Here is a 23269-nt window from a genome sequence, read left to right on the forward strand (position 1 = left end):
GTGCCTTAAATAATATTCTTAAGTCTATTTAGTTGAAAATATTTAAATATTTTTGTATTATTTTCACTTTTTAGCTCACAGCATTCTGGGTTGAGTGAATTTTAATTACCTCATCTTTAAGTGAAGGGCTTTTCTTTGACGTATTAAATCTGGTAAAAGTAATTGTTTTACTTCAGGGAATTTTGTTCGTCTTAAGCGCCGTGCATATCTCTCTTGTTTCTGTCTGGAACTCTTGAGAAACTTGACTGAAATGTTTTCTGTCCTCCCTTTGCCTCAGGTCACTCGGTCCCATCAGTCCTCCAGAGTACATTCCACGCCCAGGCCTGCGAGGAGCTCTTCAAGCATCTGTGTATCAGCGGCACCCCGAAGATCCGCCTCCATGCTGGGCTGCTGCTAGTGCAGCTCTGTGGAGGGGAGCGGTGGTGGGGCCAGTTCCTCTCCAACGTTCTGCAGGAGCTTTACAACTCCGAGCAGCTCCTCATCTTCCCTCAGGACAGGTGTGTTATGAATTTGTCTTCTTGCCATGAAAGGAAAGAAACCGATTTGCAGTTGAATACAGATCTGTGACACTACGTCCCATGGAGATGATCAGTTGTGCAGTATTTATGCAATGCTATTGGTGTGGCTTGGCCAGGTTTTCCTCGGTTCCCCATGCACGAACTCCCGGGAAGTGTCCGGCTCCTGAGCTGGGAACGTTGGAGCTGGGCACATGCTAACCTGCCACAACCCTCTGTCAGTTGCCACTTCCTCAGCTCCCTGTGCCACTGTGCCCTGCTGGAGGAGGAGCGCTTCTCTCACAGATGGCGATTTCTTTTTCAACCAACAGCACCACAGTGCAGGGGTGAAGTTATCCCAATCTGCTGCTCGCATTACTTATGAAGGGCACTGAATTCTCTGCTCCAGATTATCAGACAACATCTTCCTAAATTTTACTTTTTGTGCTGCATATACTAAAAACTGAACCCGAAAATGATACATACGAAGCCTTACTATCATTTAGCACCTTGCGGAAGAAAATCATGTTTGTGTTCCTGTCTAGACATTAAATTATAGATGGACGGCTCAAGTTTGCATTACTGGAAGAGTCTCTGTTACTTTATTTGTGTTTTTCCTTTGTGTGTGTGTTTTAGGGTATTTATACTTTTGTCCTGCATTGGCCAAAGATCTCTCAGCAACAGTGGGGTCCTGGAGGGTTTGCTGAACCTCCTGGACAGCTTACTGTCCCCACTCCAGCAACAAGCTGTGGCACAAAGGCGCACAGAAGGTAGGTGTGACAGAACCAACACTCCGAAGTGTTCCGGAGACGAGCTGTAGGAATTCCACTGTCACGCCTCATGAGCGTAGCACTCAGGGGACGCTGGTGTGTGTTTCCTTGTCAGGAGTCCTGGACATCCCCATGATCAGCTGGGTGGTGATGCTTGTGTCTCGGCTGCTCGACTATGTGGCCAGTGTGGAAGATGAAGCAGCTGCTGCCAAGAAGCACCTCAATGGAAAAGAAAGAGACCGAGTAGTAACAGGTACCCCTTCCCTTTGGGACTGCTGCTCCTACTCTGATGAATCTTCTCTTCCAGGTGTTAGCATCAGTGTCTGAACGGTTTCTGGGTAATTGGTGTCCTGTTCTTGCACATTTTGTATTCCTCATTATGTCAGCCTTTACATTATTAAAAAGGCAGAAGAGGCTTTGCACTTTTCTTTTGTAAACAGTATGCTTAGAAAAGTTTTTTGAGGTCTAAGATGAAGGCTTTTATCCACTGTGTTTCTGGGAAGAAGTTGGGAATGCTGTTTCGTTCCTGGCTAGAATGTAATTTTGGCTTTTTTCTTTAATTTGTTTTACAGTATATCATGAACCTCAAAGCTTTAAGGTTTTGTGTTCTGCACTGCCCCGCTATATTTAAAAGATGTTCTTTTTTCCACCAAACAGGAAGTCAGTGGAGCTTTATTAATAACAGCCTTCAGTCTCAGAGCCTAAACAGATCAACCAAAGGCAACAGCAGCTTAGATCGATTATATTCAAGGAAAATCCGGAAGCAGCTTGTCCATCATAAACAGGTAATGTCTGGGTTTAAACCATTAAAATGCATGGATCTCTATAGCATTGAGTTTTTTCACAGTAAGAATTGGCAGTTATTATTCTTATTATTCCCACTAAATTTGGAGTACCAGGTGTGTTTTTCACATCTCAGCTTGTGGGTTTATGTAGGTCACACCCCTAATTCCCATCTGTAGCCTCTTTGTGCGATAATCACTTCAATTTACCCACCCTACTCCCTGACAAGGTTGCTGTCCCCACACGTTTCCTATGGCTAATCAATCATTTTTGATTGGCGAGTTTTTGCATCTTGGTTGGCTGTGCTGTTCTGTGATAATTGCTCTTATTCATGATGCCGAGAAGGAGAGAATGTGGGTAGGCTCCTCTGACATACAGCCTTGTACTCGAGATTCAGTGCTCATTGCAGGAGAGGTGGGTCCCACACCGACAGCATTGTGTTCCTGTAAGGCCCTGGGACTCTGCAAGGGTCAGTGCGTCACTTAGAGATCCCTGGCCGACTGATTCCACCCCCACCACCACCTACCCGGCTGACAGTTGGTCTCTGCCACTTGGGGAGTCACAGTCACAGTCAGCTAGTGACATGACCCAGGCTCAAACCCGTGATCAAACCCTCATCTTGCGCTCAGTCAAGCACCTTTCTCCAGTCAAGTAACTCAGGAGGCCCCTGTTCTTGTGCCTTTCAGTAGAAAATGAAAAGCTACTTGTTATATAGAAGATTTTTTAAATCTTCAGAAATTGTATTTTGTTTACATTTTTTACATTTAATAAGACGACAGGCACTGTTTCTCATACTTATTTCTTCAAAATGCTTGTACTGTCGTAATACTGGAGATGGAACTGTTAATATTGATACTTTGCAGAATATTGATAGTGCCCTTTTCTTTGCAGCAGCTAAATTTATTGAAAGCGAAACAGAAAGCCCTAGTGGAGCAAATAGAGAAAGAAAAAATCCAGAGCAACAAGGGGTCATCGTACAAACTGTTGGTGGAGCAGGCGAAGCTAAAGCAAGCCACCTCGAAGGTGATCAGGACTCTCGTCAATGTGTCGCAGGCCTACCGCGATTCTTCTCTGCATTATCTCTCTTATACAGTCACTGAATGAACATGTACATGCATGGCGAGGATTACTCTTGGAACATCTTGTTTTGCATTGATTAAAATTGAGGAAAAGAAAACACATTTTTATAGGGTACCCTCTTCAAACGCTTAATTTTTTTTTGCCAAGCTGTGCTGGAAGTTTGGTAATATTAATGGTGTTGTATGTTATGATGATATCAGTAGGAGATATCGGATAATGATACAGTAAAATACAGTATGGCCGTAGGCGAGACGAGTCACTGACATGTTTCGCTGCCTTGTGTCTGTGATCTGCAGCACTTTAAGGACCTGATTCGGCTGCGGCGCACTGCCGAGTGGCCCCGTTCCACGCTCGACACCGAGGCCTCTGCAGTGAAGGAGTCCCCGGAGGTCGAGCCTCTGCCTTTCACCCTGGCGCACGAGCGCTGCATCTCCGTGGTGCAGAAACTGGCCCTCTTCCTGCTCTCCATGGACTTCACCTGCCACGCAGATCTCTTGCTGTTCGTCTGCAAGGTCAGCGCTCCCCTGGCTGAGGAGGCTCTGGGCAGGCGACACGCGGCCTTCACGCTGTTTTCCCTGTATCAGACCCTTGATGTACCCCCGTCTCCTTAAAAGGGGGCAAAACCTTTCACGACCACGGCATCAAGTATCCACAGTCTTCCTTCTCTGCAGTAGTTTAATTCTCTCCATCTGATTAGTAATTCTCAAATCTTACATTTCGGTTAAATGAGAGAAATTGAAAATAATTGGGCAAAACATTAATATCTGGTTACCTAGAACTGTAATTTCTGGTGGCTTGGTATGTGAGGCTCCCACTTGAAACTCATCTTGTAAGTCTTGGTTACAGTGCTTGGATCACACAGCATAAGGATTTTATACTAGTGTAGTGCAGGGCCACACGGCTCTCCATCTAGCCACCTCTGTCTGCAGGTTCAAGCAGTTGCGGTGCTGGCCATGTATATAAAATTCTCTTAGTGAGATGTGACTTTTTCTTCTAGTTGGCAAGTTGTACATGAATTATCAAAGGGTTTCACTTTCATTTTACTTTAAGTCTTGTGAAACCTAAAAGAAAAATATGTCTTAAACTGTAGCAAGGAAAAAGAAAATGATTTTTCTGGTTTACTGCTGACATAGCATCAAATTAGACACCATTTAAATTAAATTGAAAAAAAAAGTTGCAAAGATAGCCTAACAAGTGCAAGGTCTGCATCCTCATAAAGACATCGGCGATTCAAAAGGCAAAACTCCTCGAGTTGTCTGACTTTCAAACATCAGTACAGAAGAACAAAGCTCCATTAGTTATTTTGATAATTGATACAAGAGAACAAGTCATTGCTCTTGGGAGCTGTTTGCGGTGGCATGGCATACTGCCTGCTACCAGGTTTCTTCTTGGTTGCCTTCCAAGTGAAAGCAGTGTGTCCTTTTTCCATTGCTGATCCAGAAAACCCACATCACGAATGATAGGCATGAGAGCGGTCTTCGACCTTCTGCTGCATTATAGGTTGAACTGGCTTTGTGGCTCAGGCTAATCAATGGGAACCTAACCACCATTTATCATATTGCTTTTATGGGAAAATGTCGTTACAAACAACGTTTTGTTAAGTTTTGGCACGTTTGTAAGTTGTGACATCCTGCACACAGACGTTGTATTGGAGTGGGCCCTCCGTTATGAAGATCAGTAATCAGTGTAGTTTGTGACTACACACAAACTCAGTGACTTTGTGACTCAGTATTGGCCTTTTCAGTTTTGTAATACTTAGAGCTCCTATATCCCTATATCGTATGCAGTATTTTCAAATTTTGCTTCATTTATACTTAATATATTAATTGTGGCTTGTGTTTCAGTTGCTTTGACTTCATTCATTTAGATGAAATAACAGTTTCGGCTGAGTGTAGTATACAACCTTTCATTATGAATGTATATATAGTACAATGCTGAATTATTCTTTAATTGCACAGGTGATGGTCCCAGTAATTGCAGGTAGCTGTGCACTTGTTAAAATTTAAATAATCCTTGTTGATTGATATAGGCCTGTGGCTGTGCACTTTTTAAAATTTAAATAATCCTTGTTGATTGATATAGGCCTGTGGCTCAAGTCCCAGTGTTGTGTGTGACTGTGCAGGTGCTGGCCAGGATTGCCAACGCCACCCGGCCCACCATCCACCTGTGTGAGGTGGTCAGCGAGCAGCAGCTGGAGAGGCTCCTGCTGCTGCTGGTGGGAACGGACTTCAACAGAGGTGACATCTCGTGGGGGGGCGCCTGGGCCCAGTACTCGCTCACCTGCATGGTGCAGGACATTCTGGCAGGTACGCCCCGCCACACGCCTTTTAAAACTCCACTCCGTTTTCTTGAGCGTTGTGATCTGGACCTTTTCCTTCTGCGGCTCTTTGTGATCACTTGAGCTGTGGTGCAGCTGATGTTGAGTTATTGTGCAATGGCATTGCCGTACAGCAGGGGTGTCCAAACTACAGCCTGTGGGCCAATTGCGACCTGCCACTGGTTCTGAAGCGGCCCGCAAGCTAATTTAGAACTATGATTAGATTTGGCCCGAATAAGTAAAAAGTGCAGTTCATATTTTGAACACTAGGTGCTGCCATCATGTAAAATTACATCTCAAACCTGATTAGCTACCACCTCTCCTCCTCTTTACCCTCTTCAAAACTTGAATTCTGTACATTAACGTTAGCAAGCTTTTCAAAATGGCAGAACCAAAGAAACGAAAAATTGACATCGCACGCAGGAGATTCCAGCCACACTGGCAAAATGAATACTTTTTCACCAAGTTTATTTTTATTATTGGAGCTGGCCTGTGGCCCGCTGCTCCACATTTTCTTCTCCATCTGGCCCCCAGTAAAAAAAGTTTGTAAAAAAAAAAACCGCTGTGCAGTTTTCCGGTAGCTTGCTGTGGTGTTGATCCTGTTGTGGCCCCTCAGGGGAGCTGATGTCCCCCGTGTCTGTGGAGGTGATGGAGGATGGGGCCATCGGGGAGGAGACTGGGGCGTCCGCGGGCGATTCGGACGACTCCCTGCAGCAGCCGACGGCCATCCCGCTGGTGGAGACGATCGACGAGGCCCTCGCTCCGGATATCATCTCAGGTACCCCAAGGACATCTTTCGCACCAAAATAGCTTATTATTTGAATTATCGAGGGACTCGCCACCAGTTTGATAGGTAGTATTTTAAGATTAGGAATTACTTTTATTTTCTCAACAAAAAGTACAAGTTTCCTGAAGCGCTTGCCATCTACGGTTTCAGTTTGAGACTCCTGCAGCATGTTAGCGTGTCAGATGTATAGGAAATTCTGTTATGTTTTAATAAGATGTGACTTTTTTTTTCTTGAAGGCCAAAGTATGTAGCTGTTCAAGCATCCTAAACAAATTAATGAAATCTGAGTATTCTATGAGGTATATTTTAAAAAAATCAATACAGTGCTTTTTAGTTATTATTTTTGACTCACTACGCAATTGTGAATGGTCGGAGGTATTGGCACAAGGTTATGAATCTCGCAACCGCACACGGGGAAGAAAAAGCAGAGGTTCAGTGTCGACTGGAGGTGAAGCGAGTTCCTCCCTGAGAGCACTGCAGGCCCCCAGGAGGCCTCAGGGGACACTGTTGAGAGCTCTGTGCCCCGGCTGTCTAATCCCACTTTACTCTTAGTGGCTCTCAGCCAATCGTGCGGCACAGCTTGGGGAATCCCGGTCCCCATTGGCTTGTGACGTGACCCAGGCTCGAAGCCACATTGCCTTGCTCAAACTGCACTTGGGCCAGCGCCTGTACCGCTTGGCCACTCAGGACCCCTACACAGAGTTTTAAACTCTTTGTTTCCAGTTATTGTATTTATTATATTATAAAAAGTACGTTTGGCAGTAAAGCTTTACTCGAAGAGAAACGTTTTGACAAAACAAGAGTTTCCCAACCTGTTTTAATTACTGTTTTATGTTCTGCTTAAAATATTCCTGTGTGGAGAATGGGGGCGATTGTCTGAAATCCTGTTGGCCCTGCCTGAAGTCTTTTTTCCCTTTGTGTATAAAAAGTGTTGCAAAAGCATTCCTTAATTAAGACAGTCTGCCCAGTTGCAAGATTTGTCTGGATTCTAAAAAGCTTGCTTAACAATTGTCTTCAAAAGTTATCAACGTGTATAATTTAAAATCATTAATCACTTGTTTTTAATAGAAATTGCATTTGTTAAATCAGTAGAGAATAAAAACTTGTAGATTACTGGCAACAGGAAGTGGAACATAAACAGTACTGGGACCTCCCAACCCTCTACAAGTGTTAACATCTACGGCCTTAAAATTGCCTAGTACACCCTAAATAGCTTATTACTGTGCTGCAAAAGTGTGCTTGCTCGGCAATATTAAAGCTGTTTTCGTTATCCAAAGGTGCTCCACCTCTATCATCTTTGGAAAAAGATAAAGACATAGACTTTGACTTGCTACAAGACCTCATGGATGTTGATATTGATCCTTTAGATATTGATTTGGAAAAAGATCCCCTCGCTGCCAAAGTCTTTAAGGTATGGTATGCATGGCTTTTTCAAATCATTTTTTCTTCTTTGCATGAATTATGAATTATTACAGGTATTATTATAGCCATACTGTAGTCAGGATTCTTGTTTTATACACGTGAAACTTGCTTGTTCATGCTGTTGTGACCTAAATTAAAGATTTGTCTAGGCTAATGTTAGAATTATTTTGTTTCTTGTAAGACCCTTTTCCTCACTTTGTACAGAACCTTCTGTAAAACTTTATATATATATGATTATTTACACCCCGTAGTTTAGGTCTTGGTCACAAATGGATTGTAGGGATAAACTTCAAAGCATCCTTATTACTTAATTTTGTAACAATTCCACTTAGTAGTAGTGCGGACACATAACTAAGAATTTGTCAGCAGTTCTGCTAAGCCTATTTTCTGGTCCTTTATTAAAAACAGCATTTTGTGGCTGGTTTGACACTTTGCAGTCTGAAGGAGGAGTAAAAAGCATGTTGGACTGTGGATGTCTGCCTCCCTGAACATCACTGTTCATAAAGAATGGCGTTACCGTTTCTTTGGGACCTCCCAGTCTGCCATCACTAGTACAGTAACTGCTTTAAAGAAAGCAGCAGATCTAAAAATGTCACTAATATCTCTGTATTCTTTGCAAAAGCCTATAAGCAGTACCTGGTATGACTACTGGGGTGCTGACTATGGCACCTACAGCTACAATCCTTACATCGGAGGGGTGGGTATCCCCGTGTCCAAGCCACCCGCGGTCGCTGAGAAGCCTGGGTCGCAAAGCCTGTCCGTCTCCGTGTCTCAAGGTATTGCTGCTCTCGCGTCTCCGCCGGCACGATCTCCTCCGCGCGGGCGTTGGAGGCGTGTCTAGCAAGGGCTCGTGTGTTTTCTGGCAGCGCTGGACGCCCGGCTGGAGGTGGGCCTGGAGCAGCAGGCGGAGCTGATGCTGAAGATGATGGCCACCCTGGAGGCCGACTCGGTGCTGCAGGCCCTGACCTCCACTTCCCCGGCAGGTATGCCAGCAGCGCACGGGGCTCGGGGCTTCTGTTCCCTTGTCCAGTATGGCGAGTACCTCCCACGACAGCTGCCTGTGTGGCTACCAGTGATTATCGGTTTATTTTCTGAAGCTTGGGTGTTGGTTACTACTGAAGTGAGCAGGATGTGAGTCTTTGTATCTTTAATCACTCCAGTTGTTGGAGTTGTCTTGTACTGTTTCTTGGGTTTGTCACTTTGTGGGCTACAGTCTGAAGAAAGGTCTAAGGAAATATTATCATATAAAATAGGTTTTCGTTGCTCTTTAAGCATGATGTAAAAAAGGATTATAAATTAAAGAAAATAAAATGAACCAACTGTACCTTTTGGTTTAGACTTTATAAAATGTTTTAGTTCTATGCATACATTTGTGCGAACTAGTAGCCAGTCTCTGTGGGGAAAAAATACTAAAACTGTGAAACGGTGCACAGCAGGTGAAGGTTGGACTCGGCACGCAACGGCACGGATCACGTGAAACTTGTTCTCCTCCTCAGTGGCTCAGTCCTCCAATGGAACTGACGACTCTTTGCTGAGAGGGCTGCACGCCTCGAACCAGGGCGGCCAGCTGGCCGTGCAGTCCTCCTCCGTGCCCATGCTGAGCGCGTGCTTCAACAAGCTCTTCTCCATGCTGCAGGTGCATCACGTGCAGGTACGGAGGCCTCCTCGGCCACACTCGCTCACGGCCCACGGAGGTGATCAGTATCCGCAAAAGGCAAATACAAAACCCCCAGTCTTGGTTTGGTTCAGCGGTCTTTTTCACAAGTGAAAAACCTTGAACTTGCATTTTTAGAGAGGTACATTCTTGGGGGTGTACTAAAAATATTTTTCTGGTCTGATACTGATATTTGGGATTTACCCCACTGATACTGTGATACTTGTGACAATTTGTAATGGAGCACATAAGATTTGTTAACCTGCTAGAGCAAAGTGGAACTCAAGCTTTAGTCATTCTAGTAATTCCTTCCAGCACTTGTATAAAACTTTTCATCCCAAAGGATGCTACAGTGGTGGTCAGCATTGCTCAGAGCGCTTAGACCCTGGATTCAATTCTGGACCTGGGATGCTATCTGCATTTGTATGTTCCCCCTGTTTGTGGGGGTTACATCCGTTTGAAAATGGATGGATGGATTCTGAAGGGTTTTATATATAGGAACGGACCCACTTCACCCCCCCCCCCCGAAGTGTGGAACCTCCCTCAATAATGTGAACAGCACCCCCCAATACACAGTAGTTCGGCAGAACTAAGAACTTGTTTCATCCACTACTTTTAAGAACCAAAGTGGAATTTAGCAAAGATGTCGGTTATGAAGAGTACTGAGATCTTTAATGACCCAGTAGTTTAACATCTCATCTGAAGGATGGCTTCCCCTACCGCACTGTGGTAACAATCTGCTTCTCCTTTACATTCTGTATATATTTAAGTTTAAGATCTATATAGAGCCAGATTAAAATCAGGTGGTGTCCATAGTTCCAGTGTTCTGTTTCTCTAACTATACAGTACATACAGTATATTTTACATGCCCTAAAGAGCACTGGATTCCAATTTCAAAATTATTATTTTTTGAATAACTTAGTTACATAAATGCCTATTAATATTTCTGAGTTGTAATTCCTCTACAAGACAAAAAGATTCAGCTTTTTCAAGGAAAAGTCAAGGAAACTGTAAATCTACAGCCTAATTTGAAATTTTTAATATAATCACGGTAGTCATAAGTTGCATGTTCCAGGATTTTCTTACTCGTTTACAGCAATTAATGTTTAATATATTGGAGAGGATAAGGACAGACTGTAATAAAAAGACCCCATAAATCAGTTTTGCTTTCAGGTAGAAATATTTCAACTGCTCCTCTTTAACTACCTTTCTGGCATTTCTTTCAAGGGGTGTTAAAAGGGTTCATAGTAATTAAGTTGTAACAAGTGGGAGGCTTCCAAAATTCCCAAATGTTTAGAGCTTTAATACAATCACTCATCTAAATCTTGTCCTATTTGTTGCCAGTTGCCCCTGGAGATACCTTGTATAATTTATGAATGAATTGACAACTTATGACATACTTCATCTTAATACTTTTAATTCTCCGTGCCATTTGCCATCCCAAGTTCATCAATTTTAATTCTGTCATCTAAGTTTAGGACTGTCTCGTCACGATTTTTCTCTTGGTTGGTTTTCAGCTCAGCCAGCAGTGTTTCTTCCCCATAGGTGACAGTCGCTTATGCCCTCGGTTGAGTCATTCTGGTATAAAAGTATTGTGGTCACAGGTTCCGGAAGAAAGCTTAGCACTTAATACGGTTTATATGAGACATGAGTTTCCTGTGGTTACTGAATCCAGGTTGTCGGTCAAGTAGATTTGACTGCTGTTGCATTTATGATTGCATGTCCCATGATTTTCATCAGCTGCGTGTGCTTCTGAAAAATGGAATAAGGAATAAAGAAGCTACGGTTTGATCGCAATCAGTAATGTACCTAGTGTACATGACATTTATTTTCCACCCAAATTAGTAGATAAATAGTAGATAAAGAAAACAAACACATTGTGACATCGGTTTTTGCTTCAACACAATGGGAGACTGAAAATACTTGCAACAATAACTATCTTTTTCTCTAAAAAATATTTTCAGTAGGAGAAATTCTATTACTTTTTCTTTTAACATCTGCGAATCCCTCTCTCTCGTCAGCTGGAGTCTCTGCTGCAGCTGTGGCTCACTTTAAGCATGAACTCTGGCTCCACAGGGAGTGAAGAGAATGGCTCGGATGTCTTTTTGTTTAATGCCAGCAGGGTGCCCACCATCCCGCTGAATCAAGGTGAGCACGATCAAGGACTCGCTCCGTCAGTGGGAATGAGGGAGGGGCAGGACTGTCGCTCCTCTGTGGAACAGTTCTCTTTTATACATCTTACTCCGTTACGGTGATTGAGTTGTTTAGCTTAAGACAGTTCAGTTTCGAGGTCTCAGACTGATAAGGTAGTTGTTGGATGAGTGGTCCTTTTTCTTTTCCTGTCAACAGGACTGCTAAGTTTTCGTATTTGTCAGTACAGTTAAAGATGCTGTGGATATAGTATAATGCATTGATCAGCTGGGACACATGTATTTTAAATGTTTTTTTTTGCTTGTACCACAGCTTCTATCTCCAGCTTTTTGACTGTCCTGGCCTGGTACCCCAACACTTCTTTAAGGACCTGGTGCCTTGTGCTTCATAGTCTCACACTCATGACCAATATGCAGCTCAGTGGTGAGTGTTCAAAAAAAAACTAGTATTCGTATTCAATTTATTTTGCACTGAGACAAATTGTTCACATCTGTTGTCTACTTTAATCTTATTTGCAGTTATTCACAGCTGAAGAATTCTGCTATAAATAAGATTGTGAGGGACAGTCGAATTACTCCCCTATGTATTTTTGCATGCATCAAAACATTGTGTTTTTTTATTTAAGCTGTTCCAAACAATGCAATGGGTGCCCATGAAAGCACTGCTCAGCTGATGGTGTCGGATCCCAATCTTCTTCATGTTCTTGTGAGATTCTTGTCGGGGACAAGCCCTCATGGAACCAGTCAGCACAGCTCACAGGTTGGAGTTTATTTTTCTTATATTCTAATGAGGCCATTTTACTTATATTCTAATGTTATTGTGAGTTGTCTTCCGTAACTAAACTTCTGAACTCTTTAACGGAGAATTCATGCACTAATGTGTGCCTGTCTGATTGTAGGTTGGGCCCACAGCTACCCAAGCTATGCAAGAATTTCTTACCAGGCTTCAAGTGCACCTTTCTTCAACATGCCCTCAGATGTTCAGCGAATTTCTCCTGAAACTCATGCACATTTTATCCACTGAAAGGTATGATATCTTGAACCTCTTAGAATGTACTTTTGTGTTTTTGTTTTTCATTACATGTTTAATGCCCCAGTGTCATATTAATGGATGTGCCTACCTGATAGACACTGGTATATCAGCACTAAGGAAAGCAAACACAGAAAAGAGAATCTTTGTTCTGATAAAAAGTAGGAGTAGCACTAGTGAAAAACTGGCATGTTTTACAGTTATATGAAATCTTAACAGAAAACTACAATATTTTTTTTATTGAAAGACAGAGGTACTCTTGCACGTAGTTCGTATGACTTCCTGCCTGAATTGTGGTTAGTTATCGTAAGGTGGTTAAGGGGCATATTTCTAGTTTCTTTGTTCATATTGTCAAATTGGCATAGATTGTTGTTGCAAAAAGAAGGGCAGTGGGTTTATAATTTGAGCAGTTGTACATAATGATTTTGACTTGCTTGTTATCAATTTCTGTTTTAAAGATGTGCCCTCATTTTACATTTATATTCCTCTCTAAATTGTTGCCTTTCTCAATAATCTAATTTTACTTGTTTATAGATCTGTAGCCTGCAGATTATTAGTAATTTTAATGCATTGCCTGGCCTTTTTTCTTCCAGTCAATAACTCCTTAATGCAATTTGTCATTATTTGATTTAACAGTTTTTGAGTGTGCATGGTTTAGTCATTTATTTTACAAGCTTTGTTTACTCTGTGACTTAATTCCAATCTGGCCAGATCAAAATGTATTGTATCAAATAAAATGTCTTTTTCCACGGTATTCTGTTTTTCTAGAAACTGTGGAGTTTGTGGTCTGATTGTGACTTAATACTGGGCTTAATACTCTTTTTTTTGATTGATGTGGTATTTTTGGAACTTTTAAGCTTTGTTAAATTGAAGAATCTTCCATATATGCTTGTAAAATGAGGTATACACGCATCCATTGAATAGATATCTTGAGCCAATTCAATGAAATTATTTTTAACCTTCGGTTGTGACTGGCATGCCATCTCGGTTATATCTGCCTTGCTTTCCGAGATAGACTCTGTATTGGATAAAGTGAAATAGATGTTTTGTGCAAAATAAACGTTTAACCAGCCTTTTCCTACTTTGTTTCTAGTTCACGAACAATACCTGCCATTGTATTAGTGGGGTATTATAAGGTGTATATAAGATCTCTTGCTCTTGTTTCTCTCAGAGGGCCCTTCCAGTCAGGACAGGGCCCTCTGGATGCCCAGGTCAAGCTGCTTGAATTCACTCTGGAGCAGAACTTCGAGGTCGTGTCCGTCAGCACCATCTCCGCCGTCATCGAGTCCATCACCTTCCTGGTCCACCACTACATCACGTGCTCGGACAAAGTGGTGTCGCGCAGCGGCTCAGACAGCTCCGTGGGCGCCCGCGCCTGCTTCGGGGGTCTCTTCGCCAACATCATCCGCCCGGGCGACGCCAAGGCCGTCTGCGGGGAGATGACGCGGGACCAGCTGATGTTCGACCTGCTGAAGCTCGTCAACATCCTGGTGCAGCTGCCGCTGTCCAGCGACCGGGAGTTCAGCGGCCGGATGCCGGCAGTGGGCAGCAGTGCCTCGGACAGCGTCTCAGATGAGGAGAAGGTCTGCGGGAGCAAGGAGGGTGGCGGGGGAGCCTCTGTCCACCAGGGCCCGGCTGCTGGTGTGGCCGACTTGGTGCTGGCCAACCAGCAGATCATGAGCCAGATCCTGTCGGCCCTGGGGCAGTGCAACAGCAGCGCCATGGCTATGATCATCGGTGGGTATGGCAGCGTGCCCCTATTGGGTAACTTATTATTAATCCACCTCCGCACTCTCGTTATGACAAAGTGTTTGGGCTTTTCTCTGCCTTGGGGTGTTGTGCTTGTAATAGACAAAAGACAAAAGGCAAGTATGCGCTGTGAAAAATTGATCAATTTCTCATTTGCCTCTATTATCTGGTGCACAATATTCATATTTTCATTATATTATTATTGACTGTCAATTGAAAGGAGACTGAATCGTGAAATGTTTTTTTCCCCGGAGGGAATTTTTGAATGTGACATAGTGGCTGTGCTTTTACCAATGACTGTATTAGAAGAGACTTTAAGGGGAGCATTATTGGAGAATGAAGAAGTATTTTATAGCCTGTTTTGTATTAATTGCCTACAACTGGGTGTTTTAAGGAGCCAGCGGACTACATCTCACAAAGCACGAAAACTTCCATGGTGGGCTGGATGCCATCTCTGTTGGAGATGGGCTGTTCACCATCCTCACCACGCTGAGCAAGAAGGCCACTTCTGTTCAAGTCATGCTGCAGCCTGTTCTCACCTACATGGCGTGTGGATACATGGGAAGACAGGTGAGGACTTTTGCACTCTTCTTTTCCCAGAACCATTGCACGTGTTCAATAAGAACACAATCACAGGAAAGGTCATCCCTTCCTGTAATAATTCTGTAAAAATCTGCTTGCTGATCTACTGCCGAAGGTACTACTGCTTTCCTGCATTTTAGCCATTGTCCCTTATACCTAAGTTTTCAAAGGCATCCTGGATGAAGAATTATTCACTTGCTGCCTCATCATGAATCTGATTTGCCCCTTGTTGTCTCTGTGTTGAAACTGGGTGCTTGGTATTGCAGGATTATTGATATTTCTGTCCTTAGGGGTCACTGTCCACCTGCCAGCTGTCCGAACCTCTCCTCTGGTTTATTCTGAGGGTTTTGGATACAAGTGAGGCTTTGAAAGCTTTTCATGATATGGGTATGTAATGCTTAAAACTTAGAGTGTCACATGCGGGATTATTAAATGCAGATGAAATTAATGATGGAATTAAGCAGTTTGTTGGGTCCGGCCTGCTTTAAATGCTGCAGGATATTTTTAACAGCTACAGAACTGCTACATGTAAACAAAATTTCTATTTAAAAATTGGAGATTTCAAAAGCTGTAACTTAACTTGTGGGCATGCTTCTTTTGATTGGTTTTGGAAAAAAACATAAATTACAGAAAATACTTTTAAATCATTTTGTTTTATGTCTCTCGACACCTGTTAAGTTCATTATGGGCTGGGTTAGAGGATGGGTGAATCTATATTTATTTGGTAGCTTTCAAACATCAGTTTTGCATTGTGTCAGTCCTAAAACAGGCACTTCCATTCATCAACCTTGGAATGAGGCTCATTTTTGCAGTGAACATTTACAATTGGAAAAATGGAGATGATTACATAACACAATATGCATTTCCTGGATACATTTCAATTGAAAGACTTTTATCTCATTGCTGAGGTGTCATTAGTTTTCATCAGGTGATAAAAAAGTTTGGATTTGTAATATTAACTTGAAAACAATTTAAGACCAACACTTACATTTCAAACTCAGTGGAAGTCTGTGTATTTCAAAGTCGGCATCAATGAACCAAGCTTAGTTCGGAATATTTTTGCTGTCATTTGTACTTTTGCGTTAATCAGTCAGTGTGACTCTCTTCAGGTGGGGTACAGCTGATCTGTAACAACATGGTGACCAGCACCCGCGCCATCGTCAACACGGCCAGGAGCATGGTGTCCACCATAATGAAGTTCCTGGACTCGGGCCCTGGCAAGACAGGAGACGGCAGTCTGAAGGCGCGAGTGCTGGCCTCCGAACCGGACAACGCAGAAGGGCTTCACAACTTTGCACCGTTAGGTCTGCACTTCGGTCCACTGCTTTATTTTTCCAGGGTTTGTAGGGGCATGGAAATCAAGGAAGAGTTCTTGAAGTTTTCTTTAAAGAGAAGAAAAATATGCATCTCCAAAAAAGGTTTCATTGCTCATGTATGCAGCCAGAGCTGTGGCTTCTGTGGGACAAGCAGAGCTCCAGGCTTGTGCGCGAGTTGGTGGAAGATGGCTGAAATGCCACTGGAGTGAGACTTCTGCTTTGTATTTCATTGTTTTCATCTGACAGCGGTCTTTGGCCCCTAGCATGGTGTGAAGTACAGAAAAATAATCGCCTCACTTAGCTTTGTTTCCAGTGAGCAAACCAGAAGCACGACAAGGCCCGTTTATTATTCTAAAGTGAAACATAGAGACTTTTTGTATATTGAGTTGAGCCATGGATGTCATGATGGCAGTAACATTACGTTGGACAATACCATGAGAGTGATGCTAAATAGAAGTGAGATCACTCTTTGCGGGTGCTGGTCTAACTGTGCTCTGTTTTGCTGGCGTCTTGCAGGCACGATCACCTCCAGCAGCCCCACCGCCCAGCCGGCGGAGGTGCTGCTGCAGGCCACCCCTCCCCACCGGAGAGCCCGCTCTGCGGCCTGGTCCTACATCTTCCTGCCCGAGGAGGCCTGGTGCGACCTCACCATCCACCTCCCAGCCGCTGTCCTGCTCAAGGAGATCCACATCCAGCCACACCTCGCCTCGCTTGCTAGTAAGCGCTTGCTTGCCCGTCTTGCATTCCTGAGAAGACTTCTGGGATTGAGGCTAGATTTTCCCCCCGAGATCTTGTTTAGAGGGGTCTTTGTGCGAATAGTGCATTGTACGCTTAAAAAGTGCTCTGTTTTGCTCATGACAGCTTAGCAGGCTTAAGGCAATTCGATCAATTTTGGTAGTCACTTACTGTACCATAGTGTGCTCTGCATTTTCTACAGTATAAAAAAGACATAGTGCCTGTCGAGAATCGAAGTCTTAATAAGGTAAGTGGAGCATGATGATATTTGGGGTTTGTGCAGAGCCATTATAGAAAGCAAATTAAGATCAGGTGTAAGTGGTTAAGAGCAAACTAAACAAGATGGGGGAGAACTGAGCTTTGGTTGATGGTTTTCAATGTTGTTTGTGGTGCAGCCTGTCCCTCTTCAGTGTCGGTGGAGATCAGCGCGGACGGAGTGAACATGCTCCCCTTGTCCACACCTGTCATCACCAGTGGCCTCACCTACATCAAGATCCAGCTGGTGAAGGCGGAGGTGGCTTCGGCGGTCTGCCTGCGGCTGCACCGGCCCCGGGACGCCAGCACGCTGGGCCTGTCTCAGATCAAGCTGCTGGGCCTCACCGCCTTCGGGAACACCTCCTCCGCCACCGTCAACAACCCCTTCCTGCCTTCCGAGGACCAGGTCTCCAAAACCAGGTGATTCGGGCTGTGGAGGGGACTGGTGTGGTGAAGCAGAGACACCAAGGAGGCGAAGCCTTTGGAAAAGGCTGCGTACTTGACTCCAGCTCTCCTACAGTCTATTACCTGTCCTTCCAGTTAGTGCTTCATCTCTTACCGACAAGTGTTGAAATTTTCCACTGTGTTCATTCCAGTCAGATCCATTACTTTGCTCGAGTTGCTCTTACTTTTCTGTGAACACTGGACCAACCACCTGCAAAAAAAAGTGTGGTCATGTTTTCTGTTTTTGATCATAATACGACATAACCTTTTGTTTTTAGGTCTTTAATAAAAGGGGAGGGATTAGTTCCAATTGCGAGAGAGATCACTTTATTTGCCATATAATTTCTTGCATTAGGAATTTCTTTCCGCATACCCCAACTTGCTCTCCATGAGACACACAGGCACACAGACGAGGAGAGAGAAACTTGGGGTCAGTGCGCAGGGTCAGCCATTTATATGGTGCCCCTGGAGCAGTCGGGGTTAAGGGCCTTGCTCAGGGGCCCAACGGAGTTGGGATACGAACCGGCCACCTTCAGCCACAGGCGCAGATCCTGAGCTGCAGTGCCACCGCACGGCCCTACGTGCAGGGTTTTGTGAATAAGGTTGTACTTTGGCCTTGTTGTGAAGTGCCTTTCCTAGCCGGTTTTCTTGACCCTTCTGGTGCACTGTCCTTCTAGCATTGGCTGGCTGAGGCTTCTGCACCACTGCCTGACTCACGTGAGTGACCTGGAGTCCATGATGGCCAGCGCTGCCGCCCCCACGGCCAACCTCCTGCAGACCTGCGCGGCCCTGCTCATGTCCCCGTACTGCGGCATGCACTCGCCCAACATCGAGGCCGTGCTGGTGAAGATCGGCCTGCAGTCCACCAGGATCGGGCTCAAGCTCATAGACATCCTTCTGCGGAACTGCGCTGCGTCAGGCACCGACCCCGCAGGTAGGTTCCCCCCAGTCACTCTGCAGGCAAAGACTGGTGACAGTGTGGCTGGAAACACGTTCCTCGTCACCTGCAGCTTACAGTGTGTCTGCACGAGATTCTTAAGTGGATAACTTGTTTGTTTTTCCCAATTTAATATCATGTAAACATTAGTTACTTAACATTTTTCACTTGTGAACGGGAGGCATGGTGGTTAGTGTTGCTGCCTCGCAGCGCTGAGGCCCTGGGTTCAAAATCAGACCCGGGGTGCTGTCTGTGTGGAGTTTGCATGTTTGCGTTAGCTTCCTCCATGTGCTCTAGTTTCCTCTTGCAGTACAAAAACATAGTGCTAGGTTAATTGGCTTTTACAAAAGTTAACCCTAGGTGTGAATGTGAGTGTATTTGTGTCTGTCTCTGCCCTGTGATGGACTGGCACCCTGTCCAGGGTGTGTCCTGCCTTGTGCTTGTTGCTTGCTGGGGTAGGTCCTGGCTCCCCTGCAACTCTGGATTGGAAGAAGAGGTTAAAAAATAGATGAGTTGTTTGAATATTTGGTAGACATCAAGAAGTTTGATTTTTTTTAAATTGTTGTTAATCTTGTCCTTTTGTAGATCTGAATAGCCCATTGCTTTTTGGAAGGCTAAATGGGCTTTCCTCTGACTCGACGATTGATATCCTCTATCAGCTTGGAACAACACAGGATCCTGGCACAAAAGACAGGTAAGGTCTTCCCTCTCATGTAACTGGAAATAATAATAGAGTTTATATATTATTGAGTAACACAGTTCTCATAGATTATTTTTACAAAAACCAGTACAGAAATCCTAGTGTCCCAACTTGTAGTTTCTTGGTACTTGTGTTTATGTGGAGCATCAGTGTTTGAGGTTAAAAACAGCTCTTCGGAGTGTGGATTTTTGTGATTAACCGTGCCTTCACAATGAGCTGTTGTTCATTGCCAAGGTTTCATTTTTTTCATTTGTTCAAATGAGACAACAAAAATAAACATTCGAAACAGGTTCACCACCCAATCCCCAGGCACTCAGTGGTTAACTCATTTCTTTATATGTTTTCTTTTTTAACGTTTGCTTCCTCCTATACTTCATCTGGACACTGTTGCCCAGAATTCCATCAGTTTACTCCCTTTTCACCTCTACCAACACATTTTAATGTCTTTCCTTTTATCTGCCCTGTCTGAGTCATATTGGTGCTCTCTCTTTTTTTCCATTCTCCCACTCACCTCTTCTGGTGGAATTAACCTCTGTTGCTGCTTGGCAGCTCACTGGCATTTTCCCTTCTCTAACCTCTTTAGAACAAAAATCACGTCGCACCTCATCGTGCAGGTCCAGTTTTTCCCTTGATATCAGCCTCTGTTTCAGTTGACCTGTAATTTCCCGTGCTTGCCGCTAGAATCCAGGCGCTGTTGCAGTGGGTGCACGACTCCTCCCGAGTGGCAGCCCTGAAGAGAAGTGGTCATCTGGGTTACATCAATCCCAGCAGCTCCTCCCGGGAGTACGGCCTGCTCATGCCTTCTCCTTCCCATTTGCACTGTGTTGCTGCCATCCTCTGGCACAGCTATGAGCTGCCTGTGGATTACGACCTTCCGGTTTTGCTCAACCGGGAGCTGTTTGAGTAAGTATGGACGGGGCAAGCACCAGCCTCCATCTGTTTTCTTCCTGCTGGTCATGTTTGCCGGAGTGTCAGAATGCTTCTTTTATTTCTTAGGTTGTTGTACAATTGGTCCATGTCCCTGCAATGCAACCTGGTTCTGAAGAAGGCCGTGGACAGTTTGCTGTGCTCCATGTGCCACATCCATCCCAACTACTTCTCCCTTCTGATGGCCTGGATGGGGATCACCCCTCCTCCAGTCCAGACCCAGCACCGGCTCTCCATGACCGACGACAGCAAGAAGCAAGACCTGAGCGCGGGCCTGACGGATGACTCCAAGAACGCGCAGGCCCCCGTGGCGCTCACGGAGTCCCAGCTGGCCACACTGGCGGCGGCCTCCCAGTCCCCCGAGGCCATCAAGCAGCTGCTGGAGTCGGGCTTGCCATCTCTGCTGGTCAGAAGCTTGGCTAGCTTTTGTTGCGGCCTTCTGTCCAATTCGGACTTCTCAGTGCCTTCCGCAGACGTTCCTGCTGACCGAAACCGGAGGCACCACTCCCTGCAGCATCCAGCGAACAAAGTGCCGCTGACCGCAGATCTGGTGGCCCCGGTCCTCCGCTTCCTGACTGATGTGGGGAACAGCCATGCGATGAAGGACTGGCTTGGAGGGCCGGAGGTGAACCCCCTGTGGACAGCCCTGCTGTTCCTGCTGTGTCACTCCAGTGCTAGCGCTGGGGGCCACCATGCCAACCCGCAGCCCTCGGGCTCCAGGTACTCACTGGCCTCGTCTGCGGGGGCAAACGGACTGACCACCCAGCAGAGGACAGCAATTGAAAACGCAACTGTGGCGTTTTTCCTGCAGTGCATTTCCTGCCACCCAAATAATCAAAGGCTAATGGCTCAGGTCAGTATGTGGTGTTCTCATTTCAATGCTCTCATTTTCATTATCAGAATTCTCTGTGTTCATGCTATAAAAGTTCTCGCAAAGCAGCATGACATGCGTATCCAGTTCAGTGTCTTTTTTTTAGCTAGGAATAGAATTAGGTCTGTTCCAACAGGAATGGAATTGGGAAGGTGTCAGTATCCATTTGACCAGAGTGCTTTAATTTAGTTAATATGGCTGACCTTTTGAGATGTGTTATTTAGTGTCAGGAGTTCTGTAGTTTCCCATAAGGCATGGTTTTTTAGGGTTAGATGGTTGATTTAACACATGGCACGCTGCCTCACAGCACTGGGGCCCTGGGTTCAGTGCTGGCCCTGGGCTGGTATCTGCGATTGCATGTTCTCCCTGTGTTCGTGTGGGTTTCCTCTGGGTGCTCCAGGTTCTTCCCACAGTCCAAAGACATATAAATGGGTTAATTGCCTTCTGGGAAAATTGGCGTGTGTGTGCCCTTTGATGGATGAGCATCCCGTCCAGGGGAGTATCCTGCCTTGTACTCATCGCTTACCAGGGAAGGCTCTGGATTCCCTGCGACCCTGAATTGGATAAAGCAGTTAGAAAATGGATGGATGTGCATCCTGCTCACCTGAAAGGGGTGAATTGCCCCATTCTGGTTCTGTTTTGTTGGCTCAAGATTAATGCGGAACGTTTCCCTGCAGGTATTGTGCGAGCTCTTCCAGTCGGCACCCCAGCGGGGCAGCGTTCCCACCTCGGGGAACATCTCGGGGTTCATCCGCAGGTTGTTTTTGCAGCTGATGCTGGAGGATGAGAAGGTCATAGTCTTCCTGCAGTCCCCTTGTCCGGTGAGTCATTTCACTGTGGTTAAAAACATCTGGATGATGTGCCTTTGGAGTCTTTACCAATGGGGAAAAAAAGGCTAGAGTTGGATTGGTTTTGTTTTCGGTCCCCAATCCAAGCCCAAACTGAAAACGTGAGTTGAGAAAGGGTTTCTGAAGCTTGTTTGTTGGTCTGTGATGGTCACAAGAGGGCGCTGTATTCTCTGATGAGCTGTGTCAGTGCATCTGGGTTTGAAAGACAAGACCTGCTTGACCTTGATGTTTGCTTGACCTTGATGAAGAAAAGACATTTAATTTGTCACAAACTACACAGCTATATAAGTACACGTCATGACTAGTGACCACTTCAACATTTGTTTTTGCTGTACACGGGGAATGTCGCAGGGCCAAGCTCCATGTGCTGTATCTAGACACTGCTATGTGCATTCAGATCATAAACTTTACATAGTCGACTCTCCACATTCTTAATTTTGTTTTTGAGTCTCCAACAGTAATCATACCCTGTACCTCTATATAAATTAAATACATGTATTTTAATTAATCATCTGTTTTGTTCATGCCAGTACCTATATTTGTGTCCATATATATTCCTGTGTAAAGGTTGCTATACAGCACTTAGCAGTCATGGACACCAAAGCAAAGTTTGAATTAATGAATATGGTCATATGAATACAGTCTCCCTGCTTTGGGAGCTGTGAGACCTCTGTTATTTAGCCTTATTTGGTCTCAGCTCAAATGTGAGGTCCACATGCAATTGTAGTGCTTTCATAGGCTCGTCTGTTATGACTGTGTGGGTGTTGCATACAGAAGGTATCTTTATATGGCTGCACTGAGAAGATGGATTTTTGAGATTCAGTGTGGATTTACAGAGGTACTTACAGTGTACGGTGATTATAAAACAATCTAATATTTTGAACTGCAGTTTGGTGTAGTCTTGATTTTTGCTTCACGCTGGGTCTGCCCTGTTCAATTTGATCTTTGTGAGATCAAGATTTATTTTTTTACCTCGGGGAACTGTACTTTATCTCCTTTCTGCACCACATTACAGGAGAGCCACCTTAAATAAGCAGCAGTGAGAGGAATCGTGCTTTCAACCTCTAAATTATTGACAGTTTGGCTGCAGTTCAGTTTATTTTAGTTTTTATTTATCAGCAGCCCAAGGAACTCTTAACATTTGAGTCGTGACTGCCAGTGAAATGGCTGTCGCCTCAAGGTAGGAACAACAATAACAGTCATAAGGAAAAAAGCACACGTAACACCGATGCTGAATGACAGCTTGTGTCATATTTCATAAACCCCCAGCAGGAGGTTGTGGAAGATGGAAGATATAAGTGGCTAGCTGCAGTGGCATTGCACCTACCTGGACTGGTTTGTTTTGGCTTCTTTGATTCTTCTGGATCGATCCATCTTTAGTCATTAAATTTTATAATTAATTGCTGTGCTCACTGCAA

At 44.6% G+C, this 23269-nt stretch overlaps 1 protein-coding gene across 6 annotated transcripts in view; it reads left to right on the forward strand.

The window, feature by feature from the left end:
* birc6 (baculoviral IAP repeat containing 6) overlaps positions 1-23269 on the forward strand; it is a 107331-nt gene that overhangs the window by 31994 nt on the left and 52068 nt on the right. For 4 of the 6 annotated variants that reach the window (XM_088933594.1, XM_088933597.1, XM_088933592.1 and 1 more), the window contains exons 30-56: positions 278-497; positions 1131-1264; positions 1380-1517; positions 1922-2049; positions 2939-3070; positions 3424-3639; positions 5250-5433; positions 6061-6222; positions 7509-7642; positions 8276-8429; positions 8520-8636; positions 9150-9304; positions 11329-11455; positions 11771-11881; positions 12084-12217; positions 12357-12484; positions 13659-14224; positions 14631-14806; positions 15109-15205; positions 15928-16122; positions 16651-16851; positions 17265-17544; positions 18246-18502; positions 19091-19199; positions 19887-20108; positions 20202-20985; positions 21681-21824. In XM_088933594.1, coding sequence (XP_088789720.1) covers positions 278-497; positions 1131-1264; positions 1380-1517; positions 1922-2049; positions 2939-3070; positions 3424-3639; positions 5250-5433; positions 6061-6222; positions 7509-7642; positions 8276-8429; positions 8520-8636; positions 9150-9304; positions 11329-11455; positions 11771-11881; positions 12084-12217; positions 12357-12484; positions 13659-14224; positions 14631-14806; positions 15109-15205; positions 15928-16122; positions 16651-16851; positions 17265-17544; positions 18246-18502; positions 19091-19199; positions 19887-20108; positions 20202-20985; positions 21681-21824 — 5405 coding nt within the window. The remainder of the gene's footprint in view (positions 1-277; positions 498-1130; positions 1265-1379; positions 1518-1921; positions 2050-2938; positions 3071-3423; positions 3640-5249; positions 5434-6060; positions 6223-7508; positions 7643-8275; positions 8430-8519; positions 8637-9149; positions 9305-11328; positions 11456-11770; positions 11882-12083; positions 12218-12356; positions 12485-13658; positions 14225-14630; positions 14807-15108; positions 15206-15927; positions 16123-16650; positions 16852-17264; positions 17545-18245; positions 18503-19090; positions 19200-19886; positions 20109-20201; positions 20986-21680; positions 21825-23269) is intronic. The other 2 variants (XM_088933596.1, XM_088933593.1) reach the window with 1 other exon arrangement.

The sequence above is a fragment of the Atractosteus spatula genome, chromosome 15 (assembly GCF_055471065.1).
Source record: "Atractosteus spatula isolate fAtrSpa1 chromosome 15, fAtrSpa1.hap1, whole genome shotgun sequence".
NCBI lineage: Eukaryota > Metazoa > Chordata > Actinopteri > Semionotiformes > Lepisosteidae > Atractosteus > Atractosteus spatula.